The sequence below is a fragment of the Hirundo rustica genome, chromosome Z, assembly GCF_015227805.2.
Source record: "Hirundo rustica isolate bHirRus1 chromosome Z, bHirRus1.pri.v3, whole genome shotgun sequence".
NCBI classification, from domain to species: Eukaryota; Metazoa; Chordata; class Aves; order Passeriformes; family Hirundinidae; genus Hirundo; species Hirundo rustica.
Window position 1 is genome coordinate 57804170 of NC_053488.1, and position 21443 is coordinate 57825612.

Consider the following 21443-nt stretch of genomic DNA (forward strand, 5'->3'; position numbering starts at 1 on the left):
GCACATAAAAAAGTCTACTTTGACTCTAAAACCTGTAATTATGAGTATTCACAGCTGTTAAAAGACAAGTCTTTTGACCTGTACCAATAATACTGTAATTCTAATTGCTGAGTTAGATTTGAAAACTTCTACATTGTTAGATGCATTTCCGATCTCATGGCCCATCTCCTGATTGTGAGCTGAAGGTTTCAGGGCAAAGGCTTTTTCATGGCAAAGAAACCATAATTCAAAACTTTTTTTTTTTTTTTTTTTAATGTGGCTCCAGCAGTCATTGGGTTCACAGCAACACCAGTGTTAAGTAGTTTTGTGGGTTCAATGTTTGATAAGTTATGCCACTGTGAATACAAAGTAAGGTCTTTTTAAAACACAAAAGCTGTTTATTGTCATCCGTATTGCCACTGACCCAATCCAGCATGAACAGAAGTCTGTTCAGCTATTCCCAGTAAGATTTGTAGCTCCTTCTTTGTCTAATTTTGCCTCACATTTCAGATTTTATCAATACTTAGCACTGAAGGTATTAATAAATGGCTATCAATAGCAATGGCTCTGTGAAATGTTTGCAGACAACTACCTAAAATGGTTTGTTTCCTTATGCTTTTCCTTATGGTTCTTCACATTTGAAAGGAAAGACAGTGATTGTAGCTGGTGGGAGAGACTTCCTTCCCATAGTCACTCTGTTGAGAAAAGCAGTTATTTGAGCAGTTATTTCACTGATACTGAACCAACACACAGAACAGCTCCACAGTAAAACAGTCAGTAAAAGTGTTCCAAGCAAGTGGCCAAAACACTGAGATACTCCAAAGAAATCCTTTCTTGCCTTATCAGCAGTACCTATCACTTTCTTGCTAGAACAATCCTAACCAGTTGTAATTAGTACCTGAACCCAAATATATGTCTTCTCTTGTGGTTTTGGTGAAATAATGTCAAACTCAAGATTGAAATAACTACATATATGTAATTATTTGATTGATGCTTGTATGTGTGTATATATATATACACTATTACATTACACTACATTATATTTCATTATGTATATATTATCTATATTTTATTGTATTTTCTACATCACTCAACATGTGCCTGTACATATGTATACACAAATACCTTTTCATCACTATTCTGTGAGAAATAACATTTTTCTAACTTTTTTTTGTACAGCCAAAAGCCCTGAAGCTGTTGGGAATGGAGGTAGGCAAATCTTAATGTCTTTTCTTTCTTTGACAAATATAAACTGTATCCAGATAATGTTTAAATTAACTGTAATGAAAGTATAAATAGTATTTTTCATCCAGATGACTTATTTACACGGGGAGAAAATTAAGAAACGTTCTTAATAAAAGTCAAGGAGATAGCTAAGGAAAAAAGGGCTCTGCCCTAACTGTGGATCTTTTGGGGTTTTTGTTCAAAAATAATTAAACAAAATGTTTCAGTCTGGAAGGACAAGCAGAATTTCATACAGATGGCATCTAACTTAAAAGCATGTTCAGAGAAATTAAACACTTACAGAGAATGATGCAGAAATCTCTATACAGGCCAAAGTCATCTCAGTTTTATTGGCACTTTTGGCTACCCCGGTTCTTCAAGGGGAAAGTAATATTTTCATGTTTGTTTATTTTATACAACCACTTCCGTTTTTCCATCCAGAGACACAGGACAGAATAGGTCAGCTCATCTGATAACAGCAAAAGGCTAAAATGGGAAAGAAACTAAAGGCAACAGAAGCAACAAAGGGATGGAGAAGGAAGGAATAAACATGTAGAATAGGAGTAAAGAAGGGAGATTGTTACCTTTGTAAGAAGATAATAGTGAGAAAACACAAGAATAAGCATAAAAGGACTCTTCAGCAGATCAGAAAATTCCCTGGAGATGTACCTTCTGGAGGTGAAAAGAGGCAGATGCATTACAGCAGATGTTACATTTGCAGTGAGCTCTTCGCTTTTTTTTAATGGTGGCTTTTCCAAAATGGTTCTGGATATTGTGTGATTGTACTCTGTTATTAGGGAGAAAGAGCAGTCCAGAGAGACAGTCCAAGGTTCTGTTTCCCTGTTTACTGTCTTCTTAATTGCAGTGTATGCACCAATACCTTTTTTATTGTTTGCCTATGTTACATATTTTGTCCAAAAAATGATGAATGGGCTGGCCTGCAGAAAACATGTTTGACATCTTAGGTATTGATTTCAATGAAGTGTGTTAATTGATTCAGTTCCTTCATTGACGAAAAAACTCTCTACAATTCCCACAGGATGATGTCCCTTTGCGCCGAGGGAGAAAACCAACAAAGAAAAAAGAAGAAGAAGTTGATATTGATATGGATGACCCTGAGATCAATCACTTTCCCTTCCCATTCCATGAGCTGATGGTGTGGGCTGTGCTGATGAAACGCCAGAAGATGGCCCTCTTCTTTTGGCAACACGGGGAAGAGGCTATGGCTAAAGCCCTGGTGGCCTGCAAACTTTGCAAGGCCATGGCCCACGAAGCATCAGAAAATGACATGGTGGATGACATATCCCAAGAGCTGAACCACAATTCCAGGTGAATTTCTTTTCACATACACTTTCCTGATGGGGAGAAGTGGAAAAAAAAAAAAAAAAAAAAAAATAGATAATAAAAGGGAAGAGAGATTTCTGAACCTGCCTGAAATTTTCTTATCTGTACCTTGCTTTCATTTCTAACTTGTAGGGGAAGTGCAGCCCCCTTAGAGAGAATCTAAATGGCTTTTAAACAAACTGTCTGCCTGCCAGAGAAGCAAAGTTGTTAGCAATATGACTTCTGAAATGAGAAGATGTCAAGAAGACAGTGAAATATCTATATTGTTTATGTGTTCTCCCTCAGGCCTCAAGAGTTAGATTGCAACATTTCTCTGTGCTTTGTCAGGATACTCGGTACATACCCAGCAGAACAATTACTGAAATCCTTATGAGCATAATATTCAGGCAGAAGTGTTAATTAACTAAGAGGTTATGCTTAGATGAGCAAGGCAAGATACTAGATTCAATAAGAATCTTTCCTGATGTTAAAATCTTAGAAATTTAGGCTTTTAGAAGGGATATTGGACACTCCTTCTTGCAGGAGGCTTGACCATGAAACCATGGGCAAACAGCAGAGAAGCAATCCCTTTAGCTGCAAATAACCAGAGGATTTCAGTTAGAAAACGGCAGGGAGGTGGGCAGGGAGGTGGGAGCAGACAGCTGGTTGGTGTGGGTGCTCATCACTGCTAAGCTGGGGCACTTATTTATATGCCTAACATTAGCCACTCACATTTGAATATGTGGGTTTCCCTGTAGAGTCAACATCACGATTTGCATGATGGCAGGTGATGTGCCCCTTGCAGAGGCTGGCAGTTGCAGAGATGTGTTTTGAGCACAAGACTGTGTGTGCTGAACGGATGTCCCTCTGTTGCAGGGACTTTGGCCAGTTGGCAGTCGAGCTGTTGGACCAGTCGTACAAGCAGGACGAGCAACTGGCAATGAAACTGCTGACCTATGAGCTGAAGAACTGGAGCAATGCCACGTGCCTGCAGCTTGCAGTGGCAGCAAAGCACAGGGACTTCATCGCTCACACTTGCAGCCAGATGCTGCTCACTGACATGTGGATGGGTCGTCTCCGCATGCGAAAAAACTCTGGCCTAAAGGTCATTCCTGTTTTAAAATAAAATTAACATTCAGAGAATTCTAATAGATGGTGACAGGGTTCACCACAAATCAGTAATAACTCTTTAGAATAACCATATTTTAGATGTTTATTTGCAGTGACATTAAGCAGGATATATTCTTCCTGCGTTCAGTTTTTCAGCTGGGGCTTACTATAAGCCTAAATTCAAAGCACATGGCTTAGATTTTTTTCATTCCCTTTCCTAAAGTCCCCTCTGGCATCATTTATCAGACTAAGATTGAGCTAGGAGGTTAGTGTGTCACTTTGCCTTTATACTTGAGGAGTCAGTCAAGACTTTTAAAGATAAATAAAGGAAAAGGGAGTGTAAGTGAATTAACTATTAGTGAAAGGTTCTGATCTGGCAACCTTCTCCAGAACAGGCAAAATAGGCAGCACAAATTTTCTTTCAAACCCTTGCAAATCTTCCTGATGGCATCTAAAGGGACTCCTTTAGAGGTTCTAAAGGATAATTCAGTTTTCAGTGCTGTTAAGGCTTCACTTCTACAGCTGAAAAAACTGCTAACAATGCACAGTAACTTCTGAGATGAATTTTGAGTCCATGGCATGTTTCACCAAAGCAGTCACCAGCTAGAACATACCCAGGATACCTCTTCCTCCCAGATTGCCAAGAAATATTTCAGTGAAGGGATTCTCTTTTCTGCACTAATTGCCTATGTGAAAATTGGTAATTACTCATCTATGTTGCCACGTGAAAAGATGTTCAGTAGTGGCAAGAATGCTTAGGAGTACATGCATTGCTTCCAGACTGGCTCTTAATCCAGTGACAGTGATGAATGAGAACAAGTGGCTGATAGTATTCCTATGCAGGACCTGTGCATACACATGTTCTGCTACTGAGAGAAAACATTCTCACATTTGGAGACATTCCTACTACCATTTCCTGAGCTCACAGGCCTATTATCCTTCAGAGGGACAGCTGCTTTGTTCACTGTTTGGCTTTGAAGATATTCAACCCAGGTACATGGAGGGCAGTGCAGCAACTGATTTCCTACTTCACGCATTCCACTTTTCAGCACATATTTCTTACGCCCTAAAATAGCCTTTTATTTCATAATGCCTAACCGAAGGCTACAGGCTCTGTTTCCTTTCAGCTTCTTCTAACACCAGGGCTTCACAAGGATCCTTTACTCAGTTTATAGTCTGTATTTTATTCCATTGAAGCTCATTAGCAGAACTTGTTTAAAGCTAAAGCAGGCTACATGCTACATGAGGCAGCATGACAAAGAAATAAATTTGCAAGCATGAGTAATGGTTTATTTCCCAGGAACAGTTTTTTCCCTTTGAAACTGCTAAATGGTAGGAAGATTGAAAATATTTTTTTTAGATTCTTGCTGGGGATGTATGGCACCAATGGAAGGGTTAGGGGCAGCTGTTAATCCTGCCAGCTCTTAAAAATAGCCTTTCTGTGAAGCCTGGTGTGCCTGGAACCCCCTCTCCCTGGACCCATCTTTTTGTGAGCGCAGGAGCAGTGCAAGAAGCTTTTTCAAGGCTGGGTACAGCATTTGCTTACACTAACTGCTCCTCATTGTGTACTTTGATTTCAACAGCACACAGGCTGTCTGATGATATGATGAGCACAAACACCCTCCCTTACCTGCCAAGAAGTTAACTATCTGGTTTCACTCTCATTCAGGGACAGATTTATAAGAAAATCATTCTCCGTCAAATTGTAGCATAACCAGGAAAAGTTACCATGCTTGTGAAACAGACTTTGCTTTGTATTACTCTGATATCTATTCAGTTGTACTAATGTTTTAACCCAAGCGTTGTTCATTACTTATATATCCCAACAAGGTAATTTTAGTGGTTTCTACACTCCTGCATCTAAGATAGGGAAGGCAGAAAAGAAAGAAGTGGCATTAACATGACCATTACACAGCTGCCCAGTTAATGAAACAAAATCTAAGGGGCTGTATATCTATGTATGTCATTTGCTTTGCTGGCTTTGCCTTATCTCCTCAGATTCACACATAGTTACACTTCTTTTACTACCAGTGTGCATTAAGCATGGGCACAGAGAGCTATTAACCCTCTCTGTAGAAATAAGTACTCTCTGTGTGTCATTTATAATGATATTTTGTATTAGGTAAAATACAGACATTTGCAGGTCTGTACACCCAAGTGGTCACACCTGCTCTTGACCTTATATAATATTTTGTAAATATATTCTAGTATGGAACCCTACACATCTGGTAATGCACAAGCAGATGAAACTTTCAAGAACATTCACAGCAACACTAGTAGAAGTTACACGCTTTGATTCAGTACTCTGGTAACATTACCCCCAATGACAAATAGAAACTCACAGGCACGTGTATCTTTCTTTTCCTAAATCTCCTGAGAGGATTGTTCCATTTGATCCCAAGTAACCGTTATGACCATAATCTGTTTTCTGTGATGATTATTGTTATCATTATTATTGCTTTAGGTAATTCTGGGAATTCTACTTCCTCCTTCAATCCTCAGCTTGGAGTTCAAGAACAAAGATGATATGCCCTATGTGACCCAGGCCAATGAGATCCATCTTCAAGAGAAGGATCCAGAGGAACCAGAGAAGCCAGTGAAAGAAAAAGATGAGGAAGACATGGAACTCACTGTAAGTGCTCACAATGAATCATCAGCCTCAGCACTATCAATTTGTTATTTCTATCTCTGTGGGCATTGCAGACCATCTGATGGCTAAATATAGTACATGATAGGATACCACTCTTCACACTCCCCTCTCCTGCATGGGACTCAAGCCACACAAGTTGCTGTCATTTTGTCTTCATGCTACAGCAGTGCATGGTGATGCTATGCTATAATATCCTCATATTTTGACACAATTCGACCCCACATTGTCTGAATCTGAACTAAGTGAATTAGATTTTAGAAGCACTCAGTCATGAAAGATGACCTCTCTGGTGAAAAAGGGCTCATCTTCGTTGGAAATGCCCAAAGATTCATGGAAGCCAGAGATTTTTTATTCTTCTAGTTGACTTCACTAGAGAAGTCAACTAGAAGCTTACTAGAGAGTAAGAAAGTGTGCAAACAGGCCAGAAAAATTATGAAAACTTACTCTGAAATTATTTTTGTATTTGTGGTCATTGCCTTTCACACAAACACTCATCCAGTTTTCAATCCACTGAAGACATTAGCAAACAGCTAGACAGCTCCACTTCTACAACTCAACAGAATTGTGTCAGCAGGGACTTGTCAGTATTAGTAACACAGTCTTTGAAGAATAATTTACACCACAAAGAATCAGAGAGCTAAAGCTCTGAAAACTACACAAGTCATCTACCTCCTGTCTCTTGTTCTTACACTTTTTAGTTTGAGCAGTTATCATACAAGCTATTACATCTGCCTTAGTCTAGTTTGGTTTGGATTTGTTTTGGTTTGATTGTGGTGTCTTTGAAAGGCTTGAAACTCATCTCTGGTTGGTCAGGATAGAGGCAAAGACATAAAAGGGATGTGCCTGGTTAAGTTAAAAAAACAAAAACAAAAAAACCCAGACTGTTTCCCACAGGCAAACAGCAGGAGCTGTCCAAAGGACCCCGACTGCAGGCAGGCAGAAGGACCTGCCTACAGGATCCAATATGCAGGCAAGCCGAAGGAGCAGCCCACAAGACCCACCTACAGGACCCGTTTGCAGGCAAGAACCTGGCTGTTGGGAAGGACCAGAAGCCAGAATAGCAAAAATGGGGCATTCTCTGCTCATTAGCTATTGATTGCAGTTTACTAACCCTTGGCTTCTGATCCCCTCATGAAGAGCTTATTCAAATCAAAGCACTTTGCAAGCTGCCTCTTACCTGGCAATGGGGAAAAATTTGGGGAAGATGTGTTTTCCATCTCACTGTAGTTATCCCAGATCCTGCTTTCTTGTCTACAGTACTTTTTCCCTTCTGATTCCTGCTGCAAGTGATGTGTGCAGTGGATCTGCTGTTCCAAATGAACCTCAGATGTTCCCCCTCTTCTCCCTTCCATGTGCTGACAGTCCTATTGCTCTGTTCCATCAATGAAACCTCCCTTAATTCCTTCAAATTCAATGTTTCACTCTAGTGAAGTTTCAGGCACTTGAAACCTTTTCTATAAGGTAATATTTCTTCCAGTGAAGTCCAGCAAGTTTGGAAACAATATTTTTGGTACAGCACTGCTCACTTAGTATTTCTGCACATAATCTATGCCATACTGTAGAACTTCTAACACAGCTGTTTCACTCAGGTGCCCCTCAGTGGTGAGGAGAGGTGAACTGGTAGCAGAGAGATCTTTGTATGTCTATGGTTAGATGCCACAGGCAGTTGCATTTAGTCACCTGACATATTTTAAATATAAGAAAATACTTTAGACTGAAGTTTCATGTTATTCCAGCCTTAGTCAAATGGTCTGGCATAAAGGTCAGGTTTCCTTTCCGTGGATCAGACGATGCTTGAAAAATGTTTAGAGAAGGGCCTTTGTGAAGATTCCCCTTAGCCAGGGTATCCTTTAATACATTAAGGATACCTTATAAATACTTCAATAAATTTAATAATTTATTTTGCTGGGATGTCATGAATGTTTAATCCATTGATGAACTTTGAATCAATAGATCAGTCATTCACCTAACCTGAATTTTGTTCAGCATAAAGATTAACAAACAAAAGTGATGTTTAAAAATTAATTTTTATCTCAAAGTTCCTTTTCTGGCAAATAATATATCATTGAAATAATCTTCATTATTCTCTTTCTAATAATTTCAAATCAATGCTTCTCAAGTCTCTGCATTCATCACGTTACACCCATATTCTCTCTGCTAAAATGAAGACAAAGAGATCTCATCTAGGCAAGGTCTGTTCATTGATTTCCTGTGTGTCTTGCACTGCTAAGCCCGGGTGACTAAAGACAGGCTAAGGAGTCAGTTTCTTCTTCTGTACTGCACTTATGCAGAGTGCATGAGGTACAGGGCCACCGTGATCTTTTCCCTATTTTACACCTTATGCAGAGTGCATGAGGTACAAGGCCACAGTGACCTTTTCCCTATTTTACACCTCATTTGCACAGAAAAATGTGATCAGTAGACTACAGCAACAGTGAAGTCTTCACATGGATGCATCTGCATGCGAGTATGTATTTGCTTTATGCTCCTCTTAAAGGATCTGGTGGGTAACTGAATATATGGATATAGTATGAAGATGTGTTTATTCACTGTAAACTACTTGTTATTCACACCTGCTTTTAACTTCATAACAGATACATGAGAGTGAAAGGCCCACATTTCTTTGACACCTAGATGCTAAGAAACAGGCTTATAGCACAAAAACACATTTTAATACTGCTCTCATCAATGCTTCTCGGCACCAAGAAATTTACCACAGTCATTAATCCTGAATACTAAACACAGAGAAGTGGAAGGGTGTTAAAGTCTAAATGCCAGGAATATTTTCTATTTGTACAGTGTCCTAATCAAGGCCTTAATTGCTGAAATTCAAGTCAGTCAGGAACCCCAGAAGTCCAGCTTCCTCCCAGAATAACCCTTACTCTGGAAGTCATAACTAGGAGCATCCTTAACCCTATTCAGTGCCTTACTGTTTGGATAATAGAGCTCCCTGGTAAATAGTTTTATTTCAGAACACAGGAAAACTCATCTAAGTCCTTTAAAAGGTATTTCTGTTGTCGTTTTGTTCATTTTGCTCTGATTTTCCACAATGAATAGGAAGTTTGGACTTCCGAGAGCGTCACTGTGTTAGTCTGAGAACTTTTCAGCAACAGCAAAGCTAGTTCTCTTGGCCTCTGGGATCACATAAATTCATCTGTGTGTGTAGCCTTTTCTCGGTGGCAAGAAGTAATCAGATATTAACCATATCACTAAAAATACAGTTCTTAACACAGAAAAGTCTGAAGATCCATGCCCTAGTGCCCCTGGCCCAACTCACCCTTCCAGTGGAAGACAACTCCCACAGCATCTCACATGCCAGCAGCAAGGCACCCCTTCAGCTCTCCTGGAAAACAGAATTGGGAGGCACTGCTGGTGGTCTCTAGGCAGAAGTGCTGACCCTCTGCATGAGGAGAGGTTTTTCCTTCCTCAAGAAGTTTGGAAACCCTTCATACCACCCCCACCACATAAGTGCCCTGGCACAGTCTGTGTTCTTTGCCCTGCTCAGCAGACAGGATGACTGAGCTCCTGACGCTTTAGTCCTGTTCCTCTGTGCTCACTGTATCCACCAAGCACATGCAAAATCTAATTTTACCCATCTGTAAATCAAAGACATTAAAGCATTTTTCTACCAGTGTTTCAGGGCAGAGAACACCAATCCTAGAACAGCTACCACGGGGGCAGCACTTTGACACACCAGCGGGGTGTGCTGTGCGAGGCGTCCCTACACTGCTATTCATCAGTTCCACACCACTTCTCTGTGAACTGGAATAAGTCTCTATATAGCATATAGATTTCATTCAGGATGAAACTGGAAGGGCCTGTATTCATTCCAGAAAGACTGAAATGCCTATTATTTAATTATAAAACACATAAACATAGTGTAGGATTGTTAACATGTAATATAAATGCAAAAATGTACAACCCAACACTCTTCCCTGATAGTTCATTATTAGCAAACAGTCCTCAATTACATAAAACAAAATCTGGCCCAACAACAGCAAAACAAAAACAAAAACAAAACAAAACAAAACAAAACAAAAAAAAAAAAAAAAAAAAAAAAAACCACCAAACACGCAAACAAAAAATCTCCCTGTAAAAACTATGCGGACATCAATCCCTTCGGGCTAAAATGATGCAGTGGTACTGAACTTCACAATGAGATTGACCTGCTGTCAGCTTACCTTGCATGACTCATGGTGAATCATGGACAAAATCATGTATTGGGGAAAGAGATGTCACCCACACAAAGCAGTGTGTTGAGTTGTTCCCACCCTACTGCATCCCACTCCAAGGAAAACATTTGCTCACATTTGGCACTGCAATTATTCTATTTAACATAGTTACTAAGGTTATTTCTGTATGTTTCTAATGGGGAAGCTTTTCAATTTTTTAATACTGAGGGGTAATTAACAGTCAGGAACATCAGGTCAAACCTAATCCCTAGACATCTCAGAGAAATTCCCCATCTGTAGTATGGGGGAGGGGAGCAGGTAGTATTATATGATAGAATTAATCAAAAATAATCATAACGAGATCAAATTATGGCATTGTTATCAAGAAGAAAGCAATAGTAAGCAGGAAATCGGAATTTATAAGCTGAAGCATAAATCCAGATATTGAAGGAGCATTATCATATAAACATCCACAAGTCACTCATTTGATTGAGAATTAAGTCTGTCTCAGAATTTGTAAATTGGCAAAATGGTTAAGGATTTGAACTCTGTAAAATAATCCCTTTCACTAAAACATGGCATTGCTCATTTGTCAAGGCAGGCAGCATTCATTTTCATTCTGCTGCAAAATTCCTGAGCACCAGAGGACAGCAGAGACAAAGCTTTTGGAAAAGCTACAGAAAACTCTGTAGCTCCAGATGGCAGTTTTCCCGAAAAAGCATCAGTAAGTAGAGGGAAGCAAACAAATTAACACCTTCTTGGGCTATAGTGCTCCCAAAGCATTCAGATCATATTCATTTTTTTCCCCAAAAAGACCCCAATCAATGATATGGATCCAAAGATCATTTTGATTTTGTGGAGTTCAGGTAATGGTATCTTCTGTGGAGGTTGTGCAATTTCTGCTACTGTAGTTATATTCAGTAAGTTTCATAACCATAAAAATCCTTCCCCTCTGCTTAACAGCCAGTTTGTCTTTTTCCTTTCCTATAAAACTCTTGATGGATTTCTGAGGTATTTTATGTGCTCTGTGAGAGCCAACAGGAGGTACATTTAAATTTTTAATAGGTAATGTTTTATCTGTATTTATGGGAATTAAATTAAAATTCTTCTGACATTAAAGCTAAAGGAAATGGGTTAATTTGGTCAAATCAGGCTTTAGTTTTTGAGACAGTCCCAGCAGGTTAGTTTCAGTGCAGTATACCTCTGTCCTGAATCTTTGTTGTATTTTATTGAAAGTGCGCAGAGCAACATCTGTGTGTTTTCAGATTCAGGAATATAAGGGTCCACAAGGAAAGTAATAGTACTAGAGGAAAAACTAACTGCATAAATGAAATTAAAAGAAGGAGTTGTATGGGACCAAGCGCAGTCCCATTAATGTTACAAATATCTACACTCAATGACAAAAAATTTATCATTACAAATTACTATTTCACAGGAAAAAGACCTATTAATGGTTTCACATGAAGCTGGAAAAAGAAGGAAAAAAATGTTGGATTCTGATTCTTACTTTTAAATATGTGAGAAGCGCATCACCAGTTCCTACAGGGCTCTAGAACCTGATCATTTAGCTTACCTGAAGCCAATTAGTTAAGTATGCGCTGTACATCCTGTTGAATCTGTGACCACAGATACAGAGACAAGAAGAACCTTTTTATAGAGAGACCACACGTCTGGCATCTAATTGTTCCACTAGTTTTCCACCATTTAAGCTGCAGATGAGGACAATGCTATCTTCATGGCTGGTGAAAGTTTGCTTCAGTTAACATAAAAGCACAAGGGTGCCTTCATCTACTTGTAGAAAAGTATTATAGAGGCATTGAAACAAATACATCATCATGCAGTCCCTGCATACTTAGATTTGTCTCAATTCTTGCAAATATTTCATGTGCAGGGTGCTGCATTCCAGAGGTGCATCCACAAACTAAATAGTAAGAACTTGCAAAGGGCGCAGTGAGCTAAAATCCAGTCTTAGTCTACTGTTCACTAAATAATTTCTTCGGAATGAACATTTAATAGGTCACATCACACTTCAAATACAAAGGAACTCTTTTTAAGGCCTAAGTTCAGTGATTGTAGTTTAGTTCTTCCACTTCTCTGCAGCTCATAATAAAAATTAAGGGTAAACAAACAAAATACTACCTTCTTTTGACTGTTAGGTTTGCATTCATAGCTGAGGACTTCTTATGTTTCTCGAGCTTGGTGTAGCTTCTCAGTGGGTCTGAATTGCAATGGTAACCATGAGATCAAGCCTAGCAAAGGCAATGCATGAGCAGCCTGGAACTTCACTATGGAAGAAGCTACAATTATGTACATGGATATTTCAGTTCAAGGCCTTTCTGCTGCAGTGTGCTTTACTAGTAAGTCCTCTTACATCCATGTAAGCTTCACTGTGGGATCATGGCCTGGGACAGGTCCAGTGATTACCTTAAAAAGTGCCACTGTCTTTTTTGCTTCTAGTTCAGTGACTACCAACTCATCTTTTCCCCTCTTGTTCCCTCTCAACAGTCTTATGAACTTCTCCTTGTTTAAAACCAAAATTTACCTGTTTTCTGTCTGCATCTGTTTATTGTATAGAAGTACACCACAAAAAGCTGTTGTCAGGTAAAATTGTTTCTGTCCATACAGCAAAAAGGAGAAATATTGTCCACATCTTTTTTGTTTATTAGTAAGGAATTCCACTCTCAAGATGAGGGTTGGGTTTAAAGCTATAGTTTTCCATTTTCAAAGTATCAAACAGAAACCTTCCTGCAAAAAACATAATTTGAAAGCAAAGCATTTTATGCCCAGCTATGATCACCTGGTTTTATCTAGAGATCAAGAACAGTTTCCTATTGACATTTCAAAAAAAAGTGCAATTTTTCTTTCACAAAGAAATACAAGTATATCATTTCTTGTAGGCAATGCTGGGACGGGGGAGTGGAGAATCCTCAAGAAAGAAGGAAGATGAGGAAGTTCAGAGCAGGCATAGAATGATCCCCATTGGAAGAAAGATTTACGAGTTCTACAATGCTCCCATCGTGAAGTTTTGGTTTTACACTGTAAGAAATCTTTCCTGTCATATTAATAGTGTTTGTGCAAATACTGAAACTGGATTAAGGTCATCTTTCATGTTTCACTGATGTCTACATTTATATGTAATGGAGGACTTAGACATAAATAGTTTAATAAAATATTTGGTGGAAGTCTGCTAGCACTGCAAACATTTCAATGACTTTTGAAGATTACTATTTCATTCAGGAAGTTAATGGCTAAAATTTGAATTATTTTGTATGTTTTTCTTAAAAAAAAATCGAAAGGGGCAGTTTGCTGTAGTGCTCCCAAGGAATTCCCTAGAGGAGAATTCAAAATATGATCACTTCCAATTGTAAGCCCAGTGGGAGGCTGGTCTGAGGCAAAATATGAACTATCTAATAACTGATGAAAAAACAGCACTTCTTTCCTTGGAACATTTTTATTTTTTTCTGTTTTGACCAGTCGGTGGAGCATATCTCAGAGAAAATGTGCCTGCAAGTGCCCACAAGATATCAAAGATATGATTGACATCCACCGTACATTTTTTCTGGAACAAATTAGGTTAATTCAGTATATTCCCCCTGTGTTAGAAAGAAATGGACCTTCCAAAAGGAGCAGAAAAAAATTATGCCATGTATTTCAACTACAGTAAAACAGTACCAAAAACTTCCCAGGGTTTTCTCACAGCTAAATTAATAACTGCTATATTAAAGTTACTGTGTCAATAAAAAGCTTTTTGACAATTTAGAGTAGAGATTAATTATTCATTATCAATCTGGAAGCAGGGATTAGAAAGGATGCCGTTAAGTTCTCTTCTGTATCAGTTGCTATGTGATATTTTTATTCAAAACTTGGATGATGGAGTAGAGATTAGGGGGGTTTTTTTGTTGTTATTTAGTTAATATTAGTTATTTTGCAAATTGTGCTGGAATGTAGAAGGATAAGACTCAAAAGATCACAGAAAATTATCCTTTCAGTATTCTTTGCTTGAATATTCCATCCCAGTTCAGCTTCTGCATCATGTGACAAGTATGGACTCGTTTGAAAGACCCCCAAAAACAGGAATGTTTCAAGAGGTTTGCAGAGCTTGGGAAAGATTAAGGAAGTGAGAATGTTATCTCTGTTTAAACAAAAAAAAAAAAAAAAAGGAAAAGGTACGCAGAAGGAATGTAACAGTTTTCAAATGTGTGTGAGTACCTCCAAATCTTTGCTGAATAGAACAAAAAATTCTAACCCAGACAGTTTTGGGTTAGAAGTTAGGAAACAGTTTGTAAGTGCTCCAAGAAGTACTGCCATGAACTGTGTGAGGACATGCTAGATTTTCCATTATTAGTGATTTCTAAACTATTTTATCAAGACATACTTCTATTATAGTACACTGGAATTCATCCTGCCTCAGCCCGATGGAACTGGCTGCATGTTTCAGATGGTTTTTCCCAGTCATATTTTCCATCATTCTGCTGAAAGCAAAGCAAATCACAAAGAGTGGATTATTCTGCAAGTGACTTCTTACAAGAAAAATCGCCTTGAAGACATTGAGAACAACTCACATCCATCCAGTCTTAACTGTAGCAGATGCTGTAGACTAGCAGATAGTTTAACATCTTGGAGTAACTTATTGCTCAACTCGGTGGCCACTGAACATTAATCAAGCCTGTAAGTCCCAGAAACTACTCATCAGCAGCCTAGTCTCATTGTCAATTGCAGTGTGTATTATGCACAAACAGAAAAGTCTTTACACTGCAAATCGAAAGAGGCATCCTGGCTTTCCCTGTTAGTTCAATTTATAAATGGGAGAGAGAAATCAATATTGTATTTCCATTTAAACTTTTTAGTACAGTTTTATGTCCTGAGGCAGGTCTTATTCAAGGTCATTTATTAAAACTGGATCTTGGATACACTGAACCTGGAGAGCAATGTGGTTGCCATGCTTGACCTGTTGTGTATATTGAGAACTCCTGGAGACTAAAAGTAAAACAAGTTTCAGAGAAGGGTTAAAATTGCATGGTTAAAATTGCAGAACCCATCACAATTTTTGCAAATACACAGGCACAAAAGAAATCATTCTAATTTTACATTCCATTCATGGACTGTGGAATGCGAAAAAAATGTGTGTAAAAGATACTATGGCTATTGTATACCACTTAAAACAATTTGAATATTCTGCACTTACCTATCTCTATTACTATATAGCTGTATTCACCTTCATTCTTCAAATACACAAGCAGTGAGTTAAATGAGATATTTGAGTAAGTAACATTTGGCTCAGTAGATGACTTTTTCTCAAAAAAAAAAAAAAAAAACAACCACCACAAAACTGACACAAACAAACCAAAAAACAACTCCCCACCAACTTCAGCCTTTCTCTGTAGACATGCAGCAGTTTCAAAAGTCAACTACTCTGTTCTGTTTCGTTACATTGGAAACCATGATGCAAATGTTTCATCCCACAAATTTCTTGTGCAGAAGAGGATGATGATCTTCTTGTACAGTTGCCTACTCCCACTGTCCTAATATCAAAAGAGGAAAATTCTTGAAACCATGTTAAAATAGTAAAATAAAAAGTAGGCCTTTTTTTGGAAGCTTCCAGATATCCTGGTGGTGATGTGCTCACATGGCACTGGATTTTGTACAATTTTTATAAGTTTAACAAATCAGCATAACTAACAAATATTGTCCATTTAGAAGAGCAGTTGGTTATTTTCCCTGGGTACTGTCCCGCCGGAGTTGTTCTAGGGCTTCTTTGCCCCATTTCATATTGTGCCTCCTTAGATTCTGCTTGGAAAACCAAAGCCTGCTCCTTGTCAGGCTTCTTCTTCTGAAGAATAAGACTAAAGAGTATTTCAGGAATGTGTCAGAAGGTTAACTGACTACTCTAAAATCTAAGAGAAAAGGTAGCAAAAATACAAAGATCTATATAAGTATTTAACAGTAGTCTAAAAAGATAAAAATATATTAAAAAATACATAAAAAGCAAAATCTTCAGGCATTACTACAACTAGCATTTTGTCTTGGATTATGTAACTTAAAAATGTGTATTCTATTTCAGCTGTTGAAAGCTGGTTTTTGGGAGACATTTTATCCTCTTGTAACTCCAGGGGGGAGGGGGTGGATGCCTTCTGATAACGGCCCAGCCACTAAAACCAGGTGGGGCAGTGTTTCTTATCTCTTTCACCACCCTCCATCCTCCAGGGGCACATCTTCTGATAATGGGCCATTAGGGCCCACCAATGACATGACATATTCCATCATCCCATTGTGAGATGCTCCACGCAGTGGGGGAGGAACCAACAGTTCCTAGATAGATAGAAACCGGGACTGAAGGACACAAGGGATCCGGGTTTTCCACAGCATTCCTGGAGGAAGACCAGACCCATCTCGTCACCACTGGACTTTCTACAGGACCATCTCTACTCCACAGAACCACATCTGTTACTCCAGGAGGACTTACTTGGACTGCTTCCAACACCCTGACCACCAGGGTGCCGGGTTGTATCCCTGACTCTGTCAGAGTTTTTCCCAGGATTTTTGTTTGCTTCCTTGCTTGCTTTTTTGTACTACTACATTTGTTTTGGGTTTTTTTGTTGTTTGTTTGTTTGTTTGTTTGTTTTTTAATATTGCTAGCAAAGAAGTGTTGCTCCTATCTCCATATCTCTGCCTGAAAGCCCCCAATTGCAAAATTATAATAATTATAGGGGAGGGGGTTTACATTCTCCATTCCAAGGGAGGCTCTAGTTTTCCTTGGCACACAACTGTCTTTCAAAACCAAGACACATTTACTGAGATATTAGCGGAAGTAAGAGGCTGTGCTTCTACCTCTTCTGAAGAGGAAAGCTGCAGAGGAATTGAGCCCCGAGTAAAACTGACCATTTAAACATCAAAAGAGCTTTGCCCTAAGTTTTGCATTTTGGGACCACTTCAGTTTGTGGTCATTGAATTACTGCAATGAACCAGAAAAGAGGCAGGTGATCTCCTTGAAACATTAACATGTTGGTACAATTTCCGCGTTTGTCCTCTACTGGAATGAATATTCCAGTATTTTCTATAGAATGGGACTGCATCCATTGAAGGGCCAGGTGCAGTCCACCCTTGAAACTTCTCAGTAGGCACTTCTTTCCTTTGTTTCTTCTGGTAAGGTAGAATTACCTTACCTGTACCTTCTCAAAGGTAACAATGACAGCTCCTAGCTGTTTGTCAAGCCAGGTAAAAACAAGAAAAAACCTGGGTTCAGCTACTTGTGTAGTAGCACTTTTAAAGAATCTAATCTCTACTCCATCAGCATGAACAGCTAAACTGAAGTTTGACCACAATGTTGGATCAATGTAGCCTCCTGGAAGGTGAGAGCAAGTTAGAAGTGTAGGGAGGGAGAAGAAGGGTGTCATTCACTATCTGAAGGGCTTATTTCTTGGGTTAAAGTGGAGACATTTCAGTATAATTTTACTCACAAATCAAGATTCTTTTGTCAAGCAAAATCATTTTACAATTTTGAGTAAGTTTGAACTGACATAAAGAAACCCACCAAAAAAAAAAAAAAAAGACAGCATTTCAAAGGAAAACCAGGAAGAGGCAAACCCCCCTGGTTACAGTGAGATTCTTGTAGTTTCTGTCACTTTTGTAACCTCAGTGTCCTTATTCCTTCACCCTACTGACTGCAAGTGCTCACCAAAGGCTGCTGAAGCAGATCAAAGTAGACTTCCTTATAATTAGTAAGGTCTAAGAGGAGTGTTAAGTAACAGTTGCACCTGGATTTTTGCTCTGTGTTAGAAGGTGCTGTTTCCACTAGGGAAGAGTTCTGCCTGCCCAGACAGAGGTTCGCCTGACTCCAGTATCACCCTAAGTGTTGGTCTGTATCAACATTGCTCTCCATTTCCTTTAGGAGTTGTAATGAAAGAGCAGCCTCCAGACCTGTGCATAGCAATCCATCATACCTCACAAACTGAAAGACAAATGAGATCATCTCCTCCTCTGTTTTATGCAGGCAGGAAGTAGTGCTTCAGCTGTCTGGTTCCTCTATACTGATAGTTACGGCCAATAGAACAAATTCTTTTGGGTGTCCTCAGCCAGCAACTGGAACAAAATCCAGAATCCTATAGCTTTTACAGAGAGTGGAAGTGGCATTCTCTAACAAATACAATAGGACTATAAACCCTATTCTGTGATGTGCAGAATATTGACAAAAGTCTCAAGGCCCTCTGAGGTTCTTTCAGCTTACATCCCATGTACACAACAGTGAACAGCAGACAGTTGAGAAATAAAATCTTAATTCAAATATAGATGTATGTGTTACAGCTTTCTGTCACAATGACTAAATGTTCATACACAGAACTGAGTCATCTTTTCTCTGACTTAACATTTAGCCTTAAGATGCATTTTCTTATAGGGTTGCTGCTTGAAAGGTAAAGTAGACAGGAGGCTGGATTCTGGCCTCTGCGAACCAGAGTGGCATTCTTGCTACAGCCCATGCTGCAGAATGACACTGGGGTTTCTCTGAACTTTATGAATTTGATGATGCAATTTGCCTGACCTGGCTTTTTCTGAGAGACCATTTAATTACATTCAGCATGCAGAAGAAGAAAGAAACTAAAAACTGAATTCACTCTTCCCTCTGGATCAAAAATTAACCTGGAAGGTGAATATATTAGGAAGGAAAAGAACATTCGCTCTTTAAAAATTGCAAAAAATAAAAGGCAAATGAATGAATGGCTATGCCTGGCTCCTTGCTGCAGCAGTGTGTGTAGGAGTAGCAGTGTTTTGCAGAGGAAACATACTATAGGCTACGTCAGTACTACAGTGGCTAAGACCTCTAATAATGCTTCAGATCGGGACTCAGAATGCCAGACTCAGTCCATATTAGGTGAACGTGGGAGAATAACACAAAGGAAGGGTGTTAGAAGATTAAATGCTTTTAGAAGCAGGTGAGGGAGAAATCTTCATGTAGCTTTATTGGGTAATTGACACAGTGGTGTTAGAATTTCCATGATTGTGGGCTGATCCAAGGGAACTGCATTAATAATTTCTTTTGAGGAGATAGAGGAGATAGATATAGCTGGACATATGTGCATGTATTTTGCAGATTACATAGAGTATGTGACTTAATGTGAGCTTTCTCAAACAACCCAGGACAGTTTCATTGTTCTTTTGTCTGTGAAACCCTGGTAGAATCAGAAATATCAAATCCAAGAGATTAGCTCAGTTGTACAGATAGTGACAATTGATACTCATTTTTTTCTTTACAGCTGGCCTACATAGGCTACTTGATGCTGTTCAACTACATTGTGTTGGTGAAAATGGATCGCTGGCCATCTATTCAGGAGTGGATTGTCATCTCATACATTTTCACTCTGGGAATAGAGAAGATGAGAGAGGTAAGGTCTCCCCAACAAAGAAAGAATAAAAAAAGGAATAAGCATGGGGTTTGAGGTTTTGTTTGTTTGTTTGTTTGTTTGTTTGTTTGTTTGTTTGTTTGTTTGTTTTAATATCTGTTTTTATTATTTTTCTCAGGGTACGTTTTTATGAATGAGCTTATCATAAAATTGCCTCTTCTTTTTCAGAAGGGGAGATGAATTGTTACAAAAAAGCAGGAAAAATATCTATCTTCTTTAATTTTAAAATTAGCAGCTTCTTTTTCTTCTTCTCCTTCTCTTTCTGTCTTTCTTTCTCTCCCTCTCTCTTCCTTCTTCTCTTTCTCTCTTTGCTTCTTTCCTTCTTTCTTTCCTTTTTTTCCTTCCTTTTTTCTTTCCTTCTTTCCTTCTTCTCCTCCCACAAAATTTCTGTGTTCAAACTTCAGTATGATGCTCATTTAATAGCATTCACAAGTGCAGGCTGATCTTCTGACAAGTCTTAAAGGTCTGCTAAATTCCTTAAAATGTGACTCAAAAATTTTTATTAATTTGTCAAGCAACAGTGTGCAAAGCAGACACACAGAGCAGAGACAGAGCATTTAAGGTAGCACTCGGTCTATAAACCTGAGCCTATAAACAGGCTCTGTTAACCCTGCCCCTCATGGTCTCTCCCACCTAATGCTGTCCTCTTTCACTTAGCCAAAGGTGCATTTATTCCACAGTGACACCAGAGGCCCAATTCAGCCCTAATGTAGTGAATGCGAGTCCCATTGACCTCAGCTGAAATAGCACATTTGTACCCCTGGGCTGAATCTGTTACCAGTTATGTTTGTGCATTCTGAAACCAGTGCTCTGGAAGACTGGACTTAAAATGGACTTGTTATGCTTAAGTTTGAAAGACAGGTTTCTGACACTGTATGGTAAATGCTACAATATAAATAAAAAGAACACAGGAAAAGACACTATTTGAGCGGCCCATGAGTATATGTCATTAAGCAGAGGTGAAAGGAAAGCAGTGGCAGTAGCCACACGAGGACTCTACAACACTGATGGAGGCAATGCACTGCTGGCTCAGCTGGTGGGATGCTGCAGACCGGAGTTGTTTGAACTGATTTTTGTCTAATCATTCACGTCAAACTCTCCTTTCCACAAAAGTTTACCAAGAACTTTTGTCACAATTGATTTCTAAGCAGATGTTGGAATTGTTCACAGATGAGCCTAAAATTCATTCCAAAAACAAATTACAAGAATGACATCCATTTTTTTTGAGGAACTGTATGATTTTTCTCAAGTGTTCTTGGGCTAAATAGAGAAAAAAACCCAACAGCTTGTTAACTTGCTAAAAGGTAGGACTTACTCATGGAAATCACTTGAATAATAGTTTTAAGGGTAGTTTGGGAAAACAAGCAAGTTTCACAAATGATCTTGCAAGAATAATGACAATAAATTCATAAGGTAATATTATTTTTTTGGTGACTTTTATTCTTGGCTGTGGAACTTAATTTCTGAAAACAGGCCCAAGTAGTATCTAGTACCTCTCTGTATTAAATTTCTGATGCACAGCTTTATGATTATTAATTATTCCTTGGTCATTTGATACACATTTGAATATAACTTTCTTTAAATCTACAG

The 21443-nt window shown here is 38.8% G+C and overlaps 1 protein-coding gene across 3 annotated transcripts in view; it reads left to right on the top strand.

The window, feature by feature from the left end:
- The window catches only part of TRPM3 (transient receptor potential cation channel subfamily M member 3), a 436952-nt gene that overhangs the window by 386749 nt on the left and 28760 nt on the right, over positions 1–21443 (top strand). For all 3 annotated transcript variants that reach the window (XM_040089919.2, XM_040089918.2, XM_058424050.1), the window contains exons 14-19: positions 1159–1188; positions 2243–2532; positions 3403–3631; positions 6101–6268; positions 13356–13496; positions 19707–19835. In XM_040089919.2, the coding sequence (XP_039945853.1) occupies positions 1159–1188; positions 2243–2532; positions 3403–3631; positions 6101–6268; positions 13356–13496; positions 19707–19835 (987 nt within the window). The remainder of the gene's footprint in view (positions 1–1158; positions 1189–2242; positions 2533–3402; positions 3632–6100; positions 6269–13355; positions 13497–19706; positions 19836–21443) is intronic.